At 46.8% G+C, this 24427-nt stretch overlaps 1 protein-coding gene across 1 annotated transcript in view; it reads left to right on the forward strand.

The window, feature by feature from the left end:
* The first annotated feature begins 508 nt into the window (after window positions 1–508).
* Window positions 509–24427, forward strand: part of ids (iduronate 2-sulfatase) — a 71531-nt gene continuing 47612 nt past the window's right edge. The window contains exons 1-3 of the mRNA XM_063061146.1: window positions 509–686; window positions 19756–19892; window positions 21861–22038. Of these exons, the coding sequence (XP_062917216.1) occupies window positions 572–686; window positions 19756–19892; window positions 21861–22038 (430 nt within the window). The 5' untranslated portion in view covers window positions 509–571. The remainder of the gene's footprint in view (window positions 687–19755; window positions 19893–21860; window positions 22039–24427) is intronic.

Genomic DNA, 24427 nt, shown 5'->3' on the forward strand with positions numbered 1-24427 from the left:
CCACTGCACATATTCGGAAACAGCTGCAGGAGTTTGTAAGCTCAGCCAGCTCCATCGTGGGTTCTACCCTCCCCAGCATTCAGGACATCTTCAACAGGTATTGCCTCAGAAAGGCGGCATCTGTCATTAAGGACCGCCATCAGCCAGGACATGTCCTTCTCTCATCGAGGAGTCTGATGATATACACTCAACGTTTTAGGAAGCTTTTTCCCTTCAGCCGTCAGATTTCTGAATGGACAATGTACACTACAACACTTTTTCCCCTCTTTTTGCACTAACTTAATTTTTATACACACACACACACACACACACACACACACACAATATATATATATATATAGATAGATATATATTATATGTCTTAATGTAATTTATATTTTTATTATGTATTGTAACGTACTGCTGCTGCAAAACGATATACAGTATTTCATGACACAGGCCGGTGATATTGAACCTGATGCTGATTCGGAGGGCGGATTGCAGGCAGAGGCGGGACTTGCGCGGCGTCGGTCGGGTCACATGAAGTGCGCCTTAGCGGAGAGATTGCGAATTGGCGGGGGCTGAACGTTCAATGGAGCGGGGCTGCGGATCGCGAGCAGTGCTGGGGCTCCTAGCGGTGCTGGCATTTTGCACTGGAGACGGCGAAGCCCGAACTAAAGCAGCCCCGCACTTGGCACGGGAGGGAGGTAAGGAAAGGCCTTTGCGGGAACTGCGGCTCAGTGCCGGGATTGGGGAACCCAAGCGCTGTCGCTGGGTGCTGGGTTTGGTAGCAGAAATCAGCCCGCTCCAGTATTTTGTGGAATGAAGTCTTTCACTGTACACAGTAACGCAAAATGTGTTACGGGAAGGAATCTCAGTAGGCGGCATCTGCGGAGAGGGAAATGACTCCTGACTTGTAATTAACATTAGACCCATAAGACAGCACAGCACAGGCCCTGCTGCCCACAATAAAAGTTTCTTAAATGTTGCTGGTGTACCTGCCTCTACCACCACCCCTGGTAGTGTGTTCCACCACTGTCTGTGTAAGAAAAAAACTTTTCCTCTGACATCCCCCTTGTACTTTCCTCCAATTACCTTAAAATTATGTCCCCTTGAATAATCTATAAACATTAATGTCTAATTCTACCTTTACTCACCTACTGCCTGTTACACTGTGGATGTTTAGGACAGCAATGAAGTCTTGCATCTCTGGCAGTGTTCAGAGCTTCCTTCATTGTGTCAGTAGATTCCTCTGGGCTTTCACCACTGTCAGTCATGCAAGTCCCTGATGGAGACTCAGGAATACTGTCACTCAGTTGTAGAAGGGTTCTTCATTGCTGTTTCTGTAACAATTTTGTTTTACCGGTCAGGGTTGTTAGCCCAGAGCTGAACCCCCAAACCTGAAGGACCAGTGGACCACTCTTTGTCTGGTCTCTACCCTTTGATCTGCTTGGCATGGGTGACTCTACCAAGAGCTAAAGCTTAAAGTCCTGACTCCGGTCAACATAGCTCTCTGGGTCATTGAGGCTTGAAAACCTCTAAACCACAACAAGGTTGTGGTCCTCTTGGAGGAATTCAATGTTTAGTGGGCGCCTTAAATATTGTCATAAATGTTTGCTGGCCACATGTGAGATGGATCATAGTAAAAGTGGATTTTCTATTTGTGAAGTTGCATTTTGGGAGATCAAATGTGAAGGATAACTATGAGTTAATTGTAGGACCCTGAAAATAATGTTGATGTACTGGGGGATCTTGGGGTTCAAATCCAAGTTGATACCGTGCATGCTTGCCTTTGGTAGTCTAGGTATTGAGTTCAATAGTCATGGAAGTTGCAGTGTTATTCAACAGGTTAGGCTGCACCTGGAGTATTGCATTCAATTCTGCTCTCCCCAGAAAGTGTGTGGAGTCCTGAGAGAGTGTGCAGAAGAGTGTGTTCCTGGATTAGAAGGCATGTGCTACATAAAGAGTTGGACAAACTTAGTTCCACAAGAATGAGAAAATCTTCAGATGCTGGAAATCCAAGCAACACACACAGAATGTTGGAGGAACTCAGCAGGCTAGGCAGCATCTAATGAAGGGTCTTGGCCCAAAACGTCAACTTTTCCATAGATGTTGCCTGGCCTGCTTGGTTCCTCTTGTGTTCTCTGTGTGCTGCTTGGAAAAACGTAGTTGTTTTCTGTGGAGAGGTGGAGGCTGAGGGGAGATCTGATAGATGTTTATGAAATAATGAGAGGCACGCAGGTTATTGTCACATGTATGGTAGAGTGAAAATCTTTCTATGAATCCTGAGATTCTGCAGATGCTGGAAATCTTGGGCAACACACAAAATGCTGGGAGATCTCAATAATTTGGGCCGTATCTATGGAAGGGGATAAATAGTCAATGTTTTGGCTGAGATCCTTCATCAGGACTGGAAAATGGGGGGGGGGGTGGTGAAGTCAAAATAAGAAGGTGGGAGGGGAAGGAGTACAAGCTGGTAGGTGATAGGTGAGGCTGGATGAGGGGAAGGTGGGTGGGGGAGGGGATGAAACTGGGAGGTGGTAGGTGGGTGAAGAGAAAGGAATCTAATGATAGAAGAGGGTGGACCATGGGAAAAAGGAAAGGAGGAGGGGAGCCAGAGGGAGGTTTCAGGGAGCTGAGAAAATCCTACAAAAATTAGTAGATATGGCCAGTCTATCATGGGTAAAGCCCCCCTCAACATTGAGTACATCTACATGGAGTACTGTCGCAGGAAAGCACCATCCATCATCAGGGACACCCACCACCCAGAACATGCTCTCTTCTTGCTGCTGCCTTCAGGAAGAAGGTACAAGGGCCCCAGGAAGAATCAGAATCGGGTTTAATATCACTGACCTGTGTTGTGAAATTTGTTGTCTTTGCAGCAGCAATGCAAAACATAACAGAGAAAAAAAAACCCTGAATTACAATAAGCATATATTAAATAGTTAAATAAGTAGTGCAAAATTAGAAATAAAAAGTGAGCTGGTGTTCATGGGTTCAGTGTCCATTCAGAAATCAGATGGCAGAGGGGAAGAAGTTGTTCCTGAATCGTTGAGTGTGTGCCTTCAGGCTTCTGTACCTCCTACCTGATGGTAGCAATGAGAACAAGACATGAGCTGGGTGATGGGGGTCCTTAATGATGGATGCCACCTTTTTGAGGCATCGCTCCTCGAAAATGTCCTGTACGTCATAGAGGCTGGAGGCTAGTGCCCATGATGGAGCTGACCAGCGGCTTACTTCGATCCTGTGCAGTAGCCACCCATCCCCCATATCAGTTGATGATGCAGCTAGTTAGAATGCAAGCCTTTCTGCTGAAATGCCAAATCTCCTCAAACTCCTCATGAAATATAGTTGCTGTCGTTCCTTTGCAGCTGCATCGATATGTTGGGTTCAAGATAGATCCTCAGAGATATTGACACCCAGGAACTTGAAATTACTCACTCTTTCCACTTCTGATCCCCCTATGAGGACGGGTGTGTGTTCTGTAATCTTACCATTCCTGGTCCACAATCCGTTCTTTGGTCTTCCTGATGTTGAGTGCAATGTTGTTGCTGCGACACCACTCAGCTGCCTGACATATCTCACACCTGTACGCCCTCTTGTCACCATCTGAGATTCCGCCAACAATGGTTGTATCGTTAGGAAATTTGCCGATGGCATTTTAGTTGTGTCTAGCCACACAGTTGTGGGTGTAGAGAGAGCAGAGCAGTGGGCTAAGTATACATCCAGTGTTTATTGTCAGCGAGGTGAAGATTTCCAATCTGCACTGATTGTGCTCTTGCCGTTAGGAAGTCGAAGATCCAGTTGCAGAGGGAGATACAGAGCTCCAGGTTCTGGAACTTTTTGATCAGAACCGTAGGAATGATTGTGGTAAATGCTGAGCTGTAGTCAATAGACAACAGCTTATTGCGGTGATAGGCAAATTGCCGTGGGTCCAGGTCCTTACTGAAGCAGGAGTTGATTCTAGCTATAACCAACCTCTCAAAGTACTTTATCATTATAGATGTAAGTGCTATTGGACGATAGTCGTTAAGACAGCTCACCCTGTTCTTGGGCACAAGTAGAATTATTGCCCTTTTGAAGCAGGTGAGAACTTCTCACTGTAGCAATGAGAGATTGATAATGTCTTTGAACACACCTGCCAGTCAGTTGGCACAGGTTTTCAGTGCCCTACCAGCTACTCCATCGGGGCATGTCGCCTTCTGAGGCTTCACCCTCTTGAAAGGCAGCCTGATGTTGGCCCCTGAGACAGGGATCACAGGGTCACCTAGTGCTGTAGGGATCCTTGTATCTGTAGTTTCATTCTCCTTTTCGAATCAGAATCAGGTTTAATATCACCGGCATATGTCGTGATATTTGTTAACTTTGCAGCAGCACTACAATGCAATGTACAGATAGATAGATAGATATACTTTATTAATCCCGAGGGAAATTTGGTTTCGTTACAGCCGCACCAACCAAGAATAGAGCGTAAATATAGCAATACAAAAAACCCCCAACAATCAAACAACAGAATGCAAAACTATGCCAGATGTTAAATAAGTCCAGGACCAGTCTATTTGGCTCAGGGTGTCTGACCCTCCACGGGAGGAGCTGCACGTTCGATGGCCACAGGCAGGAACGGCCTCCCGTGCCGCCAAGTGTTGTATCACGGTGGAATGTGGCCAAAGTCCAACAGTAAAAAGTTCAATATCCAGTCTGCAAACACGTTCCTCGATGGTAATATACCCCGGATTGCACCATCCATTGTTAGCCGGAACAGTAAGCACCCCAATCCTTCACGCTTACTGCTCTCGGTGTACTTCCGGTCAGGCGGAACGGTATTACCCACGAAACTCCTCTTCTCCAAAAGTCTCTGTTGTCTCGACCCGGTCCTCTTTCCTCGGCTTTGTGATCCCCCTCTGTGTGTTTTCCTCTGGATTTCAGCGGGGTGTCCGCCGCTCTGCTCGCTAAACCGGCCGGCATTTGCTGGTCCGTGGAATACACAATGCGACCTTGCTTCTGTCCCGCGTGTCGGGATGTAACCATTTCCAGCCCTAAAGAAAACCCAAATAAAACTCCCTCTACCAGCATGTTAGAGAGGGTGCAGCTTTGACGTGTTACCGTGAGAAAAAAAAATACGAAAAATAATGTAAGAAGAAGAAAGTAAGAATAGATCGGAACGGCTGTACCAGGCTGCATGCACGACCGGCGCATGCGCACATGCAATGCATGATTAATGTAGAAAAAAACCAAGTTAAAGTAAGTATACAAATGAATATTAAAGTAAAATTAAAATAAGTGGTGCAAAAACAGAAATAAAAAAATACGTAGTGAGGTGGTGTTCATGGGTTCAATGTCCATTCAGAAATTGAATGGCAGACGGGAAGAAGCTGTTCCTGAATTGCTGAGTGTGTGCTTTCCGGCTTCTGTACCTCCTACCTGATGTAACAATGAGAAGAGGGCATGGTTGATGGTGGTGGTTTCCCTGGTTGGTGGGCGTCCTTAATAGTGGACGCTGCCTTTCTGAGGCACTGCTCCTTGAAGGTGTTGTGGATACTACAGAGGCTAGTGTCCGTGATGGAGCTGTCTAATTTTACAACTTCCCGCAGCTTACTTTGATTTCCCACCCCCCCAACCCATACCAGACAGTGATGTAGCCAGTCAGAATGCCCTGCACAGTATATCTAGAAGTTTTCAAGTGTTTTAGGTGATAAACTACTGTCTTGTTGTCTTTATAGCTGCATCAATATGCTAGGAGCACATTAGGTCCGAAGCGAGCATAAAATGTGTTGACCTCATCTGGGAGTGAAGCATCTTTGTCATTCATGGTGTTAGGTTTCACTTTGTAGGAAGTGCAAATCCTGCCAGAGTTGATGTGCTTCCGATTTCACCTCCAACCTCAAATAAGAGAAAATCTGCAGATGCTGGAAATCCAAGTAACGCACACAAAAATTAAAAGGTGGGGAAGGGGAGGGATATGACAGGTGAAGCTGGGGAGGGTGTGAAGTTACAGGAAATTAATTCCCATTTTAATTCCACTTCCCGTTCCTGTTCCGATATGCCAGTCCACGGCTTCCTCTACTGTCGTGATGAGGCCACATTCAGGTTGGAGGAACAACACCTGATGTTCCGTCTGGGTAGCCTCCATCCTGATGGTATGAGCATCGATTTCTCAAACTTCTGGTAATGCCCGCCCCTCCACCATTCCCCATTCCCTTTTCCCTCTCTCACTTTTGTCTCCTTGCCTGCCCAAAGCTTCCCTCTGGTGCTCCTCCTACCCCCTTTTCTTTCTTCCATGGCCTTCTGTCCTCTCCTATTAGATCCCCCCCTTCTCCAGCCCTGTATCTCTTTCACCAATCAACTTCCCAGCTCTTTACTTCACCTCTTCCCCTCCCGGTTTCACCTATCACCTTGTGTTTGTCCCTCCCCTCCCCCCACCTTTTAAATCTACTCCGCATCTTTTTTTCTCTAGTCCTGGTGAAGTGTCTCTGCCTGAAATGTCGACTGTGCTCTTTTCCATAGATGTTGCTGGCCTGCTGAGCTCCTCCAGCGTTTTGTGTGTGTCACCTCCAACCTCATTCAGAATTGTTCCTTAGCTCTTGAGCTAACCCTCCAGGTCATACTTTGTGCAGACATGGGTCGCTGGACTTGAAAGCCACTGTTCTAGCTCTCAGCAGACTATGAACCTCCTGGTTCATTCACTGCTTTTGATTTGGGTATGTAGAGTAAGTTCTCATAGACACACACTCATCCACATAGGTTTTAATGAAGTTTGTGACAGCTGTGGCATACTCATTCAGACTTGAAGATGAATCGCTAGATACAGTCCAGTCCACTGATTCAAAGCAGTCCTGTAAGCGCTCCTGTGCTTCTCTTCTCCATACTTTCTTGATCCTCACTACTGGTCTTCAGTCTCTGCCTATATTCATGGAGTAGAGGTCCAGCTAGGTGATCAGACTTTCCGAAGTGCGGGTGAAAGATAGCATGGTAAGCATTCTTGATGGTTGTGTAACAGTGGTCAAGTTTGTTGGTTCTTCTGGTACTACAACTGATTTGTTGGTAATAATTATTTAGAGACTTTTTCAAGCTGGCCTTGTTAAGTCCCCCAAAATGATAGGGAAGGCATCAGGGTGTACATACTATTGTAACATAATATTTATTACTAATGACTATAACTTACACATTAAAATGGAGGTGTAACGTAAAGATTTTTGCTCCCACGTATGTGAAGGATGTAAGAAATAAAGTCACTTCAATTCAATGTGCTGCTTCATGCTTGTTTATTACATCGCTGTGGTGTCCTGCATTGGGAAGCCGGCACAATGCTCAGTTCATCTTGAGGCTGTTTGACGCTGGCCTGAGGTGGGATGTACACTACTACCAAAATGATTGCTGAAATCTCCCGCGGCAAATCAAATGGATGATACTTGATCGGGAGGTGTTCTAGGTCTGGTGGCCAGGATTGGGCTAGCACTGTAATGTTTGCACACTACAAGGAGTTCATCGTAAAGCATACTCCACCTCCTCTGCCCTTGAAAGACCCAGCAGTCCTGTCTTGGTGGTGTATTGTGAAGCTGTATCACTGTGTCCTGAATGCAGGGGGTTAATCAAGATTCGGTGAAACAGAAAAAACGCAACTGGTCCTAATGTCCCTCTGGGACAGCACTCTAGCCCTGAGATCGTCAATTTTATTCACCAGAGACTGTACGTTTGCCAGCAGGATAGTCGGGTTTGGGAGTTGAAAGCCACGCTTCGTTAGACAAACTTTAAAACCAGCGAGGCATCCTGTCTTCCGCTGCCTTAAAGGGGAATCGGCGCCAGCAATCTGAGTCCATTTGAGTTCCGACTTTCAGTGGCAATAGATTTTTTTAAATCGCATTAAAATAGGTTACTGACTGAACAGTCAAATGTAGTTGTGGTTTTCAGCTATAACAGACTGAAACAACAGTATTTGATGGTTTCCTTGGAGCTGTTCACACGAGTTGCCTTCCCGATGGTGCGCCTAGAAGGTACAGTCATCTCAGGACTCACACCAGCAGGTTCAGGAACAGTTATTACCCCTCAACCATCAAGCTCTTGAACCAAAAGGATAACTTCACTAAACTTCATTTGCCCCATCATTGAAGTGTTCCCATAACCAATGGACTCATTTTCAAGGACTCTTCATCTTGTGTTCTCGCTATTTATTGCTTATTTATTTATTATTATTTCTTTCTTTTTGTATTTGAGCAGTTGCTGTCTTTTGCACACTGAATATCCAAGTTGGTGCAATCTTTCATTGATTCTGTTGTGGTTATTAATTTGTTATGGATTTACTGAGTATCCCCCAAGAAAATGAATCTCAGGGTTGTATATGGTGACATATATGTACTTTGATAATAAAATTTACTTTGAACTGTGACTGGACGTGGAGAGGTTGTTTCCTGTATTGGGGGAATCTTGGACCAGAAGACACAGCCTCAGATTAGAAGGGCATTTCTTTAGAACAGAGGAAGAGGAGTTTCTTTGCCAGAGGGTGGTGAATCTATAGAATTCATTGCCACGGGCGGCTGTGAGGCAAAGTCATTGGGTATATTTAAAGCAGAAATCGATAGGTTCTCGATTAGTCAAAAGTTACAGGGAGAAGGCAGAAGAATGAGGTTGAGAGGGATAATAGATCAGCCATGATGGAATGGTGGTGCAGACTTGATGGGACAGAAGACCTAATTTTGCTCCTCTGTTTTATGGTCTTAGTTTAGCTTAACATGGTGGACCGTAGGGCCTGTTCCTGTACTTTGAATTGCAGGAAGCTGCTATGTTGTTCTTGTTGTGCTAGCCCTGTGAAGTTGTGCCCACAGATGAGAACACAGCATTTTCATGGTTTGATACCTGTCAGAGTTCAGTGCGTGTCAGGCTGTGATCAGCTCATAGAGAAACAGGTGAAAAGATGGGATTCAAAATGAAAAACTGAGTGAAAGATCAAAAATAAAAGGGGCTTTGATTCTGATATTGCCTTTTTAAGTTGAGTTTATTGTCATCTCACAAGTACATGCGTATGCACAGATGCAATGAAAAACGTACCCGGAGTAACATCACACATAAAACATTGGAGGCTAAACATTTACAAATTAAGCGTTGTGGTAAACCATGTATATATGTTGTAACTGGGTTACCTGTCTGGACACACCCCTCTGCTGACTGCCCCTGTGGCTCCTCCCACAGAGTCCTGTATAAAGGTGTTTGCCTTGCCCCTCCCCCTCAGTCCGGGGGCAGACACTCACTGTGGAGGTCGTATTGTACAGCGAATAAAATCCTTTCAGTATTTTACCAAACCTCAGTCTTTTGAAGGTGCTTCAATTTTATTCGCTGTACGTTTTAAAACATGGAACAGACCCTGAGACCAGAAAAATTAGACCTCAATCCGCAAACACCTGACGCTGGAAACGCTTTCGAACTCTGGCTGGCCTGCTTCGAAGCGTATCTAGAGGAGATTAAAGCGACCGACCCCGTAGCGAAGTGCAGAGTTCTACTCTCCAGGGTCAGTCCACGGGTTTATTCGCTGATCAGAGACCAGCCGAACTACGACGGCGCGATGAACGCACTCAAAAGACAATACCTGCGGCCGATAAACAGCGTCTACGCTCGGCATCGCTTAGTGACACGGCAACAATGGTCCGGGGAATCGAATGCTGAGTTTGTCCGGGCCCTACAGACACTCGTGCGAGCCTGCAATTGCCAGGAGCTGACGGCAGTGCAGCATGCAGAACTCCTAGTGAGAGACGCCTTCGTTACGGGGACCAGGTTAGTGTACGTGTGCCAGCAGCTGCTGGAAAAAGCTGATCTTACCCTAAGTTCGGCGATCGAGCTGGCTGATACGTTGGAGGCCGCTCTGCATAACTGCGAGGCTCTCCAGGCACGCGATCCCCCGATGGCCTCGTGGGCGCCGCAGACCCCGCAACCCGCCGGCGAATCGACCTCGGCTGCAGCCAGTCGTGAGTCCGCGAAGTGCTACTTCTGCGGGCTGGAGAAGCACCCCCGGAAACGCTGCACGGCCCAACAAGCTACCTGTTCCAGCTGTGGAAAGAAGGGCCACTTCGCCAAGGTCTGTAAGTCAAAACCGCAAGCGGGATCGAGCAGCGCCACGTGCGAGATGTGGGGGTCGCCATCTTCCCTGCACACTGCCACCACGTGTGAGACATGGGGGCCGCCATCTTCCCTGCACGCTGCCACCACGTGCGAGACATGGGGGCGGCCATCTTGGTCGGCGCCACCTCCCACCGCCTACGACCAACGGGTGCTCACGGGCCACCCCACCGTGCCGGACCAAGACAGCGACCCCACCCTGGCTTCCGTGACCCTCGACCAAAGCGCTCCCCACCAGCTCGCAAGGTCAATGATGGACATCCTGGTGGAGGGGCACAGGACAAGCTGCCTGTTTGACACAGGCAGCACGGAGAGTTTTATCCACCCGGCCACGGTGCAGCATTGTGGACTCATGATACGGCCAGTAAGTCAGAGGGTCACCATGGCCTCCGGGTCGCATACAACAGACATCCGGGGGGGTTGTGTAGCGACACTAGTGGTGCAGGACACAGAATATCGGGACTTTAAGTTACTGGTCTTGCCTCAACTGTGTGCCCCTGTGCTGTTGGGGTTGGACTTCCAGAGCCACCTGAAAAGCGTGACAATGAAGTATGATGGGCCCCTCCCGCCAATTACTGTCATAAATCCCCTGTTTTGTAGAGATATGTCACGTACCCAGCTACTGACCACACACACACACACACCGACCCGCGCATCCCACCCAACATCATGCCAACTGCCACACTACCGACACCACTTGCGGCCTCTCCACCCTCAGGATCCCTCACCCACCGCTGTTCGCCAACCTGACCTCCGACTGTAAACCTGTGGCAACTAAAAGCAGGAAGTACAGCGCGGGGGACAGAGCTTTCATTAAGTCGGAGGTGCAGCGGCTGCTCAGGGAGGGGGTCATTGAGGCAAGCACAAGTCCTTGGAGGTTGCAGGTGGTCGTTGTTCGGAACGGGGAGAAGAATAGGATGGTCGTGGACTATAGCCAGACCATCAATAGGTTCACGCAGCTCGATGCGTACCCTCTACCCCACATCGCGGACATGGTCAATCAGATAACACAATACAAGGTGTACTTGACCATGGACCTAAAATCCACTTACCATCAGCTCCCCATCCGCTGGGAGGACTGCCCTTACACTGCCTTCGAGGCGGACGGCAGGCTTTATCAATTCCTGTGCTTCCCCTTTTGTGTCACGCATGGTGTATCTGTCTTCCAGAGGGCAATGGACCGGATGGTGGACCAGTGCCAACTGAAGGCCACGTTCCCATATCTGGATAACATCACCATCTGCGGTCACGACCAGCAGGATCATGACAACAACCTCCAAAAATTTCTCCAAACGGCCAAATCTTTCAACTTCACCTATAACAAGGACAAGTGTGTATTTGGGACCACCCGACTTGCTATCCTTGGGTGCGTCATGGAGAATGGAATCATTGGCCCTGACCCCGACTGTATGCGCCCCTTGTTGGAACTCCCTCTTCCCAATACCCTCAGAGCCCTCAAAAGGTGCCTGGGCTTCTTTTCATATTACGCCCAATGGGTCTCTAACTATGCAGACAAGGCCCGTCCCCGGTCAAGTCCACCACGTTCCCCCTCTCTGCCGAGGCCCACGCGGCCTTCAACTGCATAAAAGGGGACATTGCCAAAGCAGCAATGCATGCGGTGGATGAGGCCATTCCCTTCCAAGTAGAGAGTGACGCCTCCGACTTTGCGCTGGCTGCTACCCTCAACCAGGCAGGAAGACCAGTGGCGTTCTTCTCCCGTACCCTTCAAGGCCCTGAAATTCGGCACTCTGCGGTAGAGAAAGAGGCCCAGGCCATAGTGGAAGCTATAAGGCACTGGAGGCACTATCTTGCCGGCAAAAGGTTCACCCTGCTAACTGACCAGCGCTCAGTCGCATTCATGTTTAATAATCAGCAGCGGAGCAAAATCAAAAATGATAAAATTCTGAGGTAGAGAATCGAACTCTCCACCTACAACTATGACATCATGTACAGGCCTGGGAAGCTCAACGAGCCCTCCGATGCCCTATCCCGGGGAACATGCGCCAGCGCGCAGATCGACCGGCTATACACCCTACATGTAGACCTTTGCCACCCGGGAGTCACCCGGCTTTTCCACTTCGTGAAAGCCCGGAACCTGCCTTACTCCCTTGAGGAGATCAGGATGATGACCAGGGACTGCCAAGTCTGCGCAGAGTGCAAACCACACTTCTACCGACCCGAAAAGGCACCACTCATCAAGGCCACCCGCCCCTTTGAGCGACTGAGTGTTGACTTTAAGGGCCCCCGTCCCCCACCAACCGCAATGTGTACTTTCTTAACGTAATTGACGAGTACTCATGGTTCCCCTTTGCCATCCCCTGCCCCGACACCACTACCACGTCAGTTATAAAAGCCCTGCGCAAGCTCTTCACTCTGTTCGGATACCCATGCTATATCCACAGTGACAGAGGGTCCTCGTTTATGAGTGACGAGCTGCGCCAATATCTACTGGCTAGGGGAATTGCAACCAGTAGGACCACGAGCTATAATCCCCGGGGGAATGGACAGGTAGAGAAGGAGAATGGCACAGTGTGGAAAGCCACACTCTTAGCCCTCAGGTCAAAGGGACTGCCGGTCTCCCGCTGGCAGGAGGTCCTTCCTGAGGCACTCCACTCCATCCACTCCCTGTTATGCACAGCCACCAATGCCACCCCTAATGAGCGGCTCTTTTCTTTTCCCAGAAAATCGACCACTGGAACCACCCTACCATCTTGGCTGATGTCCCCGGGGCCAGTGCTGCTCCGGAAACATGCGAGGAGCAATAAATACTACCCGATAGTCGAGAGTGTTCACTTACTTCATGTGAACCCCCAGTATGCCTACGTGGTTTTACCTGATGGGCGGGAGGACACGGTCTCCATCCACGACCTGGCGCCCTCAGGAGCTCCGGGCCCCTACCCTGAACACTCCGTGGTGACTATTGACCCCATACCCGGTGTCATGTATGTACCTACAAGACACCGTGCACCCCAAACCCTATACAGACACCACATGACACTCCTATACCGGGCGCGACACACACGCACGAGGGATTACCGACGCCTAACGTGCTGGCACCTGAAGTCAGGCCGGAGCCAGCACAACAGCCATCACTGATGCAATCACCAGCGGGGCTACGTAGATCACAGCGACGGACTCGACCGCCTGATAGACTTAACCTGTAAATATACTTCTTGTAAATATTGTCAGTCACTTCACCCCGCGGGACTCTTTTTAAAAAAAAAAGGAGGGGTGAATGTGGTAAACCATGTATATATGTTGTAACTCGGTTACCTGTCTGGACACACCCCTCTGCTGTCTGCCCCTGTGGCTCCTCCCACAGAGTCCTGTATAAAGGTGTTCGCCTTGCCCCTCCCCCTCAGTCCGGGGGCAGACACTCACTGTGGAGGTTGTATTGTACAGCGAATAAAAGCTTTTCAATATTTTACCAAACCTCAATCTTTTGGAGTAATTGAAGGTGCTTCAAGCGTAAATATAAATTATACAAGAAAGCACTGTGGTGGTTGTCCGCTGATGACAGGAAACCTGTGCAGGAGAGTTTTGAAAGTGGAAAAGCGTTGTACTGGAGCTGTTCCACTCTCTTGACCTCAGAAGTCTGGGTCCACTGGTTTGAACAAGTGTCACAGCCTGGAGTCTTCCGTGGTTGCAGTGAATGACCATTGCCTTGTCATGCCCTTCAATCTCCACAAAGCATTGCAATATCACCTTTTTGACTTGGATCTCATCTGCCCAGTCTACTGGAGCTAACTTTGTTTTCTTGGACAGGCAGGTCTCTATCTCATCCGGGTATGAGGCCACCAGCTCCTCTCACTTGGTTTAGCTCGCCCGTCGAAGTGGTGTACCAGGGTGTGGCTGTTGCTGCATTTAAACACATTTGAGTCATCTGTGAGAGCTGAGTGTCCGGTGTGGACCAATGGCGAGTTCACTGCCTCAGATTAGACATGACAGACCCCTCCACCAGAGGTGCTATCTCTCCCTGGTCCACACCATACTCCCCACAAGAAATCGCTATTAGAACACAAAAAAATTCCCATTAGAGTGCAAGGTTATTATAGTGTTGCTACACGGAGGTAGTGATTATGATTTGTTCAAGAAACAAATGGTTGAGGGAAAGTAGCTTTCAGATTAATTTATTGTGAATACATCAAAGCATAGAGTGAAATGTGAAGTTTGCGTTAATGACCAATATTACCCAAGATGTGCTGGGGGCAGCCCTCTAGTGTCTTCCCACATTTTGGTGCCAACATAGCCCACAATCTTTTAAAAATTCTGATTTCCAGCGTGTACAGTTTATTGACAGTCAGGATTTTTACATGTATCTCATATGTAATGGTAGCTGTGAGAGGTGGCATAACTTGGCTGAGGCTGCGAGACTGCTCCGGCTGCTCCGCGCCTTGTGTCTGCGAGCTTCACGGCGATTTACCCTGCTACATGATGAACTGAGGCCGAGGGTTTGGGCCTACTCCGGCTGCTGCAGGATTCGGATCTAAGGACTCAATTTGGTTCGGAATTCTGTTGCTCGCTTCTTTTGTTTGTACGATTTGTGTTTCTTTCCTCTTTCTCTGCACATTGGGTGTTGGTCTTTCTTTTTTTAATTGGGTTTTTTTGAGTTTCTTGCTTACTGGCTCCTTGTAAGCAGATGAATCTCAAGGTTGTATAACTTATAATGAACTTTGGTAGGGATATTCAGTGATGGATGTTGCCTCCAGAGGCTGCAACTCCTGTAGATATTACCGATGGCAAGGAAAGATGGGCAGAGTTTACAGCTTTCTACATCTTCGTTAATTCTTGAACATTTGAACTGCCGCCAGGTCTGCCTGACCTGGGCTACAACAATAAAACTGTTTCCTGAAACGCTGAGTAATGTGGTGCAGCACAACTACTGTGTACACAACACGTTCCTGTAAAACTGGTGTTGGCTTGGCATGAAAGAAGGCCTTTTTTGTGTGTGCTGCATCGGTGCAGAGAGAAAGATATGTCTGGTAAACACACCGCCGTCTCGAGGGTCGCAGGGAAAAGAGAGGCCAGCCATAGGGGTTGGTTGTGAATCTGAAAGGGAGGGAGCATGTGCAAGTCTGTTTTGGGTGTAAAGAGGCCTGTCATCAGCGGTGAGAGGGATGTGCATGGAGTAGGACGAGGCTCTGAGATTGACACGGAGGGTATTTGGTTTAGGTCATGTGACCGGGGTTTGCGGTGGATGGGATGGGTTGGATTGGGCAAGATGGAGAGTAGAGGAGGATGATGGAATGTGAGGTAGTAACTAAACGTCTGCTTGAGCTGGCCTTCCAATGCCAGATTTTTCGCTGGCCTAGAATGAGCCTCTTTAATTTGCAGCATTACAATGCAGTCCCTGTTAATAATTTATTGGGTTAGATGTGCTTAGGAGCAATATGATCTTCATTCTCCCAATTTTTCAAGTGAGCATTCACAAAAAAAAAACATAATGTAAACATAAATTATATAAGAAAGCATGATTAGAGCACAAAAAACAAAACCCAGGGTGGGGTAGCGCCTCTGGTGAAGGGGGTTTGTCGTGTCTAAGTGGTGGTAGTGTTGCTATGAGACAGAGTCCATGAAGTCAGGTGTGGAAAGTGTCAGCTCTACGAGAGAAGAGTCTGTTTATTTATTACCAAAGTACGTGTACTATATACAACCCTGAGATTCACCATCTTGTAGGCAGTCAAAAATCCAACAGAACCCATTAAAAAGGATCGCTAAACACCCATGTACAAAATAAAGAACAGCAAATTGTGCTAACAATAAAAAGTAAATAAATAACACCCAGGAGTAAAGTTCATGAAAGTGAGTCCACAGCCACGAAGCTTGCTTGTCACTGTAGCCGGTCTGGGGCTCTGTTTTTTGCAGGCCACAGCCTCAGTTCAGTACAGAGACAAGTCAACCTCGTGGAGCAGTGAGTTGATCACTGGCCTGTCCCCCACCTCTGGCCCTGACATCCTGACCTTTACAACCCAGCCCAGCCGACTGTCGGCTTGTTTTTCACTTTTGGACGCCTGGCCCTGCCACTTCAATTCAGTCTCGAGGCCCCTCCAGCATGGCCAAACATCGTCTCATCCCTCGCTCTTGGGCTTGGGGCCCTGCTGCCTGGATTAGGTCTATACCCATCACACGGCAACCTTTTGCATCTTTGAGACTCCAGTTTACACCGCAAAAATGACAGGTCGTAACAGGCTATTGACTGCAGTGATCGTGTCCAGAAAACTTGTGATTAACAGAGTAGTTAGTAGGTTTATTTGCACTAGTAAGGTGTCAGTGTGTTTCACCAGCGACACCTTAAACCAGAAGTTGAAGATGGATTGAACGTGGCCCATGGGATATTACAGCACAGGAACCAGTCCTTCATCCCATATTTGTGCCATACTAATTAAATTAGTAATCAAATGCCCTGGTAAATAAATCCCTTCCCCCTACACAATGTCCACATCCCCCCATTTCCAGCATGTTCATATGCCTATCTAAGAATGTTTCTGTTGAATCTGCTTCCACTGCCACCCTTACCGATGCATCCCAGACACCCACTAACCTCTGTGAATTAAATAAAACTATTCTGATCTGCACAGCTTCCAACTGTCCACTCTCACTTTAAAAGCATGCCTTCTGGTTTTAGACATCAAAATGGGCCTGGGCCCAGAAATGTGGGCAAAAATCTGGTACTACAAGACTGAATTTCTGTCTTCACTTCTGCTAAGCAGTTAGCGGTATTAATCAGTACTAATATTTTGAGAAGCGTAATTGGGATTCACTATCATTTCCTTCTGCCTAAACACAGACAGCTTGTGACAGCTGAAAATCCTTTTAAATAAATACAGTCCATAGATTGATTGGCAGGTTTTACTGACAGACTGAAGGTGAAATTGGACGTTGTTTTTAAAATTATTCACACTAATCTCTGTAAACTCTAGAGTCTTTTGTGCAATAATATCCCAGATCAGTAGTTTCTGAGATGCTCAAACCATCCCATATGGCACCAACTATCATTCCAAGGTCAAAGTTACTTGGATCACATTTCTTCCCCATTCTGATGTTTGGTCTGAACAAAAACTGAACCGCTTGCCATGTCTGCGTAGTTTTATGCATTGAGTTGCTTCCTCATGATTGGCTGATTAGATATTTCCATTAATGTGTAGGTGTACGTAATAAAGTGGCCATTGAGTGTATGTCACAGTGATGATGAGTTTCAGCATTTCCATTGTAGACATGACACCATAAGATGCACCACAGATTACCCTCCATTCTTTGCATTTAGAGTTCCTAGAATTATGCAGCATGGGAACAGGCCGTTCGTCCCATCTGGTCCGTACTGACCATGGTGCCCCGGTCCAGTTAGTCCTAGTTGCCAGTGTTAGGCCCATAACGTTCTAAACCTTTCCAATTCATGTATCTGTCTAAGTGCCTTTTAAAAGTTGTTATTGTTCCTGCTTTAACCACTTCTTCTGGCAGCTCATTCCATATATAAACCACCATTTATGTAAAAAAGGAAGTTCTTATTGAGTCCTTTCCCTTTCACCCTAAGCCTGTGGCCTCAAGGGTTTGATTTCCCCAATCCTGCGAAAAAGACTGGGTGCACTCAGTCTATCTAATCCCGATTCGGGGCCTTGATCTAAAACACTGACTGTCCCCTGTGTCCACAGACACTGCCTGACTGGCTCAGTTCCTTCAGCAATTTGTTTCTTTGTTCCAACATCTACGGTTTCCTGTGTCACCGCATGTTGGTAGCCCAGATACGGGGTACAGTGAGACAGCACGGACGAAGGCCCTTCGGACCAGCACTTGCATGCCTAACAGATTGCCTGGTGCAGTTACTCCATTTTCCGGTGTTTGGCCCATATCCCTCTAAAACAGGGTTCCTATCCTTTTTTTTAATGCCAGCTTCCTGTTTAAGATGGCACTGGTGAATCTCAGTGACTTCTGGCTGGTGGCCGATGAGACAAAGAAAACAAGTAAATACCTTGTTAATCACTCCTTTTTCTGGAAACCAATCATCACAAACATTGGCCTTTAACTTCCCTTTGGACTAGGAGGCAATTCGTTAAGACCTGAGGTTTGATCGACTTAAGTGCTGGGTTGAATGGGCTTTGACGGTTTGATGGGAGGCAGGTTGGACCCCCATGTCCTCCTGTAGGTCTCCTCTCCAGTGACCGATCCAGTAGCCCCTGAGTCAATCTCAAATTTAATGTCCTTTCCCTTGACAGTGAATGTGGCATAATATGGTTCAGGTGGTTCCTCATCTGTTTCCACTCCAAACATGTTGAAGGCACACACTGCCTCTTCATCTGCATCTTCTAGGTGGCGTGTGGCTGCCTGAGCCTGTAGAGCTTTCCCCTGCCCAGCCTTTGAATTTCTGCACTTTTTAGCTAAATGTCCCTTTTTGCTACAAGCACGGCAGACAGTGTCTTTGAATTTGCAATCATTTGCATAGTGCGTCCCTCCACACCGGAAACATTCCACCCGCTTTGCCTGTTTACCAGTCTCCCTCCCGACTTGGTGCACTGCCGCTGACTGCAAACCCCCCCACCCCCATGTCCTTTCTGTATATCCTTGACGTTATTAGCAGCCATCTCCATGCCTTGGCTAATCTTTAAGGCTTTCTTGAAAGTCAGCGGTGGGGTTTTCCCTAACAGGTGGCGTTGTATGCCATCATTATTAATGCCGCATACCAATCAGTCACGGAGCACGTCTTCCAACACCGCTCCGAAATCACAATGCTCCGACAGCTGCCGAAGCTCGGCCACAAAATTGGCCACAGACTGACCTGGCTTCCCGAAACGGCTGTGAAACTTACATTGTTGGACTATCACAGAAGGTTTCGGATTGTAGTGGTTCCCCACGAGCTTGACCAGTTCGTCATATGGAATTTCCCCCGGTTTCCGCGGTGTGGCTAAATTTCTTGTTAGCGTGTAAGTCTTTGCCCCACACATACCCATGAGAATATAGTGCTTCTTAGCCTCCTCAGTAATTCCATTGGCACAGAAAAAGTGTCCCAACCTTTCCTCATACTCTGGCCAGTCCTCCATAACCTTCACAAATTCACTGATAGTCCCAAACGTAGCCATCTGAACGTGAGGCCCCTTATCGGAGCTGTTGCTCCCGTTCGATATGTGCTGACACGTCCACAAAACCAGTTCACCTCGTTGCCAAAAATATGTGGTAACTTCTACTTCGAAAAAGGCACACTTGACAATTTCATGCCCAAAGTCACAACTTTATCTCGAACGTCAAAACCGTTATGTATATACAGAGGCTTTCACAACCCGTACGGCATGGCAGGAACTCTATATACAGAGCACACTGGAAGTGAAAAGAACGGAAGTGAAACTCCCCTTCCCCCCCATTATCCTAATTAGTATTAACTTGCTTTTAATAATGCTCACATTGCAACAGTTGTATGTTGTATACATTGATAATAAATTAATTTTGAACCAATGCCATGACCCCAGGTTGGGAAACGCTGCTCTAAACCTTTTCAGAATCAACACTTTTAGTCACTGGTGGAAAGAGAGTACTGCCTACGGCAAGAGTGTGAAACCCACACATCTCATGGACCTTCTCAAATAGAATGATGTTAACTGATCCAATCTGTCATTTTCAGTGCTTTTAAATTCAAGGATAAGTTCACTCTTTCTCTAGCATTTATAATTTCATTTCTCCCATCAGGAAAAATGAATGTCCTCTTCATCATTGCTGATGATCTGCGCACCAGTCTGGGATGCTATGGAGATACTACCGTCTTATCACCAAACATTGACCAACTTGCATCCAAGAGCTTTGTTTTCAATAATGCTTTTGCCCAAGTAAGTTAAATAGTTCCAGTATATAAAAATATACCTCTGAATCCTGTGATGTATTGGTATTACCTACACTTCAATGAATGATCTGGAGAAAGTGAAGATGGAGAGGATGTTTCCTGTACTCTGGGAGTCTAGCACCAGAGGGCACAGCCTCAGAATAGAAGCATGGCCCTTTAGAACAGAGATAAGGATTTCTTTAGCCAGTGCATGGTGAGTCTGTGGAATTTATTATCACACGCGGCTGTGGAGGCCATCATTGGGTATATTTAAAGAGGAGGTTGATAGGTTCTTGATTAGTCAGGGCGCAAAAGGTTACAGGGAAAGAAGACAGGAGAATGGAGTTGAGAGGGATAATGATTCAATTCAAGTGTAATTGTCATCTAAGCATACATGAATACTCTGCCACGTGATTGGCTGATGATATTTATGCATTAATGTTCAGGTGAGCGGTTTTATCTAACGTAGTGGCCACTGAGTGTATTCTCCCTCACTGGCCTATCAGTTCCACCCTGATTCTCCTGACAGCCAATCAGGTGAGGTGTATTTATGGGGCCAATTAGCCTTAAGGAAAATTAGTACGTGGAAGGAAACCAGGGCAGCCGGGGAAGACCCGTCTGGCTGTGGAGGGCATGCTATCTCCATTCAGACAGCAGAGGTCAGGGTTCAACTTGGGTTACTAGAACTGTGAGATGTACATAAACTTGAGATTCTGCGGATGCTGGAAATTTGGAGCAACACACACACACACAATGCTGGAAGAGCAGGTCAGGCTGCTTCTCTGGGGAGAGAGAGATAAAACTGTCAATGTTTTGAGTCTTTCATACAGTTCTTACAGATCAAATCATTACAGTGCATTGAGCTAGAATAAGGTAAAACAATAACAATGTAGAATAAAGTGTAAAAGCTACAGGAATAACAAAGTGCAGGTAAATGATAAAGTGCAAGATCATTGCGAAGTAGATTGTGAAACTAAAAGTCCATCTTATCGTACAATAGGTCTGTTGAAGAGTCTGGTAACAGTGGGATAGAAGCTATACTTGAGCCTGGTGGCATGTGCTTTTAGACTTTTGTATCTTTTGCCCGACGGGAGGGGAAGAGATTTTATGGGATGGGTAGGGTATTTGATTAAGCTGGCTGCTCTACTGATGCAGCGAGAAGTGTTGACAGAGTCCATAAAACGGAGGCTGTTTTCCGTGATGTGCTGATTTGTGTCTATGAAGGTCTCAGTTTCTTGCAGCCACAGGCAGAGCACTTGTCGTACCAAGCCACGATGCATCTAGATAGGATGCTTTCTGTGGTGCCTCGGTTAAAAATTGGTGATGGTCAATGGGTATTAATATTTAACAACAATAACATTCAGGAATCCCAAAGTTCAATGTAAATTTATTATCAAAGTACATATATGTCACCATATACAACCCTGAGATTAGTTTTCTTGTAAACATAGCCAGTAAATCCAATAACCATAATAGAATCAGTGGAAGACATCACCCAAAAGGGCAGACAGCCAGTGTGCAAAAGTCAACAAACTGCAAACACGAAAGGAAAAAAAAACAAGAATATGAGGTGAAGATTCCTTGAAAGTGAGTGCATAGGTTGTGGGAGCAGTTCAGTGATGTGGCAAGTGAAGTTTTCCCCTCTGGTTCAAGAGCCTGATGGTTGAAGGATTATAATTGTTCCTGAGCCTGGTGGCGAGAGCCCTGAGGCTCCTGTACCACCTTCCTGATGGCAGCAGCAAAAAGAGCGCTTGGCCTGGATGGTTGGGGGTCCCTGATGACGGATGCTGCTTTCCTGTGACTGTGCTTCCTGTAGATGTGCTGAGTAGTGGAGAGGGCTTTACCCGTGTTGGACTGGGCCACTTGGGAAACGTGTTGATCCAGCACCACCAAACTCTGTGACGCTGACAGAGTTTTGTAGTAGGTTGGGGAAAAGTTTGATCCATTTACCACTGTTGCTTTCCCTGTTGTGCAGCAAGCTCTCTGTGGACCCAGCAGAACATCGCTCCTGACCAGCCGACGCCCCGACACCACCCGCCTTTATGATCACCATTCCTATTGGAGGACTCATGCAGGGAACTACACTACGCTGCCCCAGTACCTGAAGATGAATGGCTTCCTGACCATGTCAGTGGGTAAAGTCTTTCACCCAGGTAAGTTTCTGTCCGGTCAAGGAACCACAGGACGACATTCAGACCCTCCGCTCAGAATCAGTTTTATTATCACTGGCATGTAAGCTTTTTTTTTGTGTTTTGTAACAGCAGTACAATGCAATACAAAAAAAATGCTATATTATACAATAAGATATGACAAGTGGTTGTAGGAGAGGCAGGACTGGCAGCTCAATATTCTGTGTTTCTCTTGTTTTAGACGCGACAGAGTGGGAGGGATGAAAGGAGGGGTGGCGTTACTAGTCAGGGAAAATGTCACGGCAGTGCTCAGTCAGGACAGACTAGAGGAGATTTTCTAACATGTTGCCTGTGTTTCATCCCCTAAGTTACAGAGAAAGGTTGAACAAGTTAGGTCTTTATTCTTTGGAGCGTAGAAGCTTGAGGGAGGACTTGATAGAGGTGTTTAAAATTATGAGGGGGATTGATAGAGTTGACATGGATGGGCTTTTTCCATTGAGAATGGGGGAGTTTCAAACAAGAGGACATGGGTTGAGAGTTAAAGGGCAAAAGCTTAGGGGTAACATGAGGGGGAACTTCTTTACTCAGAGAGTGGTAGCTGTGTGGAACGAGCTTCCAGCAGAAGTGGTTGAGGCAGGTTCGATGTTGTCGTTTAAAGTTAAATTGGATAGATATATGGACAGGAAAGGAATGGAGGGTTATGGGCTGAGTGCAGGTCGGTGGGACTAGGTGAGAGTAAGAGTTTGGCACGGATTAGAATGGCCGAGATGGCCTGTTTTCGTGCTGTAATTGTTATATGGTTATATATGGTTATAATTGTCCACTGAGGCGTAATGGGTGGAACTGAGGAATAAGAAAAATATGACACCGTTAATGGGGCTATATTACAGATCACCCAACAGTCGGTGGGATTTAGAGGAACAAATTTGTAGCAAGATTGCAGACTACTGCAAGAAGCATAAAGTTCTTATATTATTGACTGGGACTCCAATACTGTTAAAGGACTAAGTGGGATAGACTTTGTCAAATGTGTTCAGGAAAATTTACTTAATCAGTACATACAAGTCCCAACGCGAGAGTATGTGTTATTTGATCGGCTGTTAGGGAATGAGACAGGGCAGATGACAGAAGTTTGTGTAGGGGAATATTTGGCATCTAGTGATCATAGGAGGGAGGAGAAGATGGCGGCGCAACGCAGCTCGCAGCGGCCACTCCGGTGGTGATGTCTGTTATTTGTCAAGTAGGGTGCTGTGCACAATCCTGATTTAATGGAGACGGACGTGAGAGCACAGAGGAACATCTGGTGAAACTTCTGCAATGCTTACTTCGCTGCTGCTGCTACTGTGTGGTCCAGAATCTCCGGAGGAGAAGGCCCTGAGTCCTCGGCTTTGCTTGTTGCTCGGCGGCTGGGGCAGGGTTGAAGCGTTCGGCAGAGGATGGTGCTCGGAGAGACTGTATCGGAGGGGCTGGTCAGAGGCTCGAAGTTTTCGGACGGACTCAGAGTCCGCTGCGGTCGGGTGCTTCTAATGGTGCTGCATCGGCAAGTTGGCAGCGCTTGGAGATTCATGGCGGGGAGAGTTTCTCCCTTCTGCTGCTTGCGTGAGATGATGAGTCCGTTGGGACTTTGAGACTTTTTTTTTACCGTGCCCATGGTCTGCTCTTTATCAAATTACAGTACTGCTTTGCACTGTTGTAACTATAAGTTATAATTATGTGGTTTTGTCAGTTTTAGTCTTAGTCTGTGTTATGTTTCTGTGATATCATTCTGGAGGAACGTTGTATGATTTTTTAATGCATGCATTTCTAAATGACAATAAACGAGGACTGAGTGTCCTCATAATCTAATCTAATACCATTAGTTTAAAAGTACAAATGGGGAAAAAAGATACGTCTGGCTTCGGATTGAGATTCTAAACTGAAGTAAGGTGAATTTTGATGGTATCAGAAAGGATCTGGCAAGTGTGGATTAGGACAGGTTGTTTTCTGCCAAAGGTGTACTTGGTAAAGGGGAGGCTGTCAAAAATGGAAATTTTGAGAACGCAAAGCTTGTATGTGCCTGTTAGAACAAAAGGTAAAGATAACAGGTTTAGGGAACCTTGGTTTTCAAGAGATATTGTGGCAAGTTGTGTAGGAGGTATAAGCAAGTAGGAACAAATAAGGTGCTTATGGAGTATAAGAAATGCAAGAGAACACTTAAGGAAGAAATCAGGAGGGCTAAAAGAGGCATGAGGTTGCCCTAGCAGACAAGATAAGGAGAGTCCTAAGTTAAGAGCAAAAGGATTGCAAGGGACAAAACTGGTCCTGTTGAAAATCTATGTGTGGAGCCAAAACAGATGAGGACGATCTTAAATGTTTTTTTTTCATCTGTATTTACTCAGGAGATGGACACATAGTCTATAGAAATAAGACAAAG

This window comes from Mobula hypostoma, chromosome 10, assembly GCF_963921235.1.
Source record: "Mobula hypostoma chromosome 10, sMobHyp1.1, whole genome shotgun sequence".
Taxonomy (NCBI): Eukaryota; Metazoa; Chordata; class Chondrichthyes; order Myliobatiformes; family Myliobatidae; genus Mobula; species Mobula hypostoma.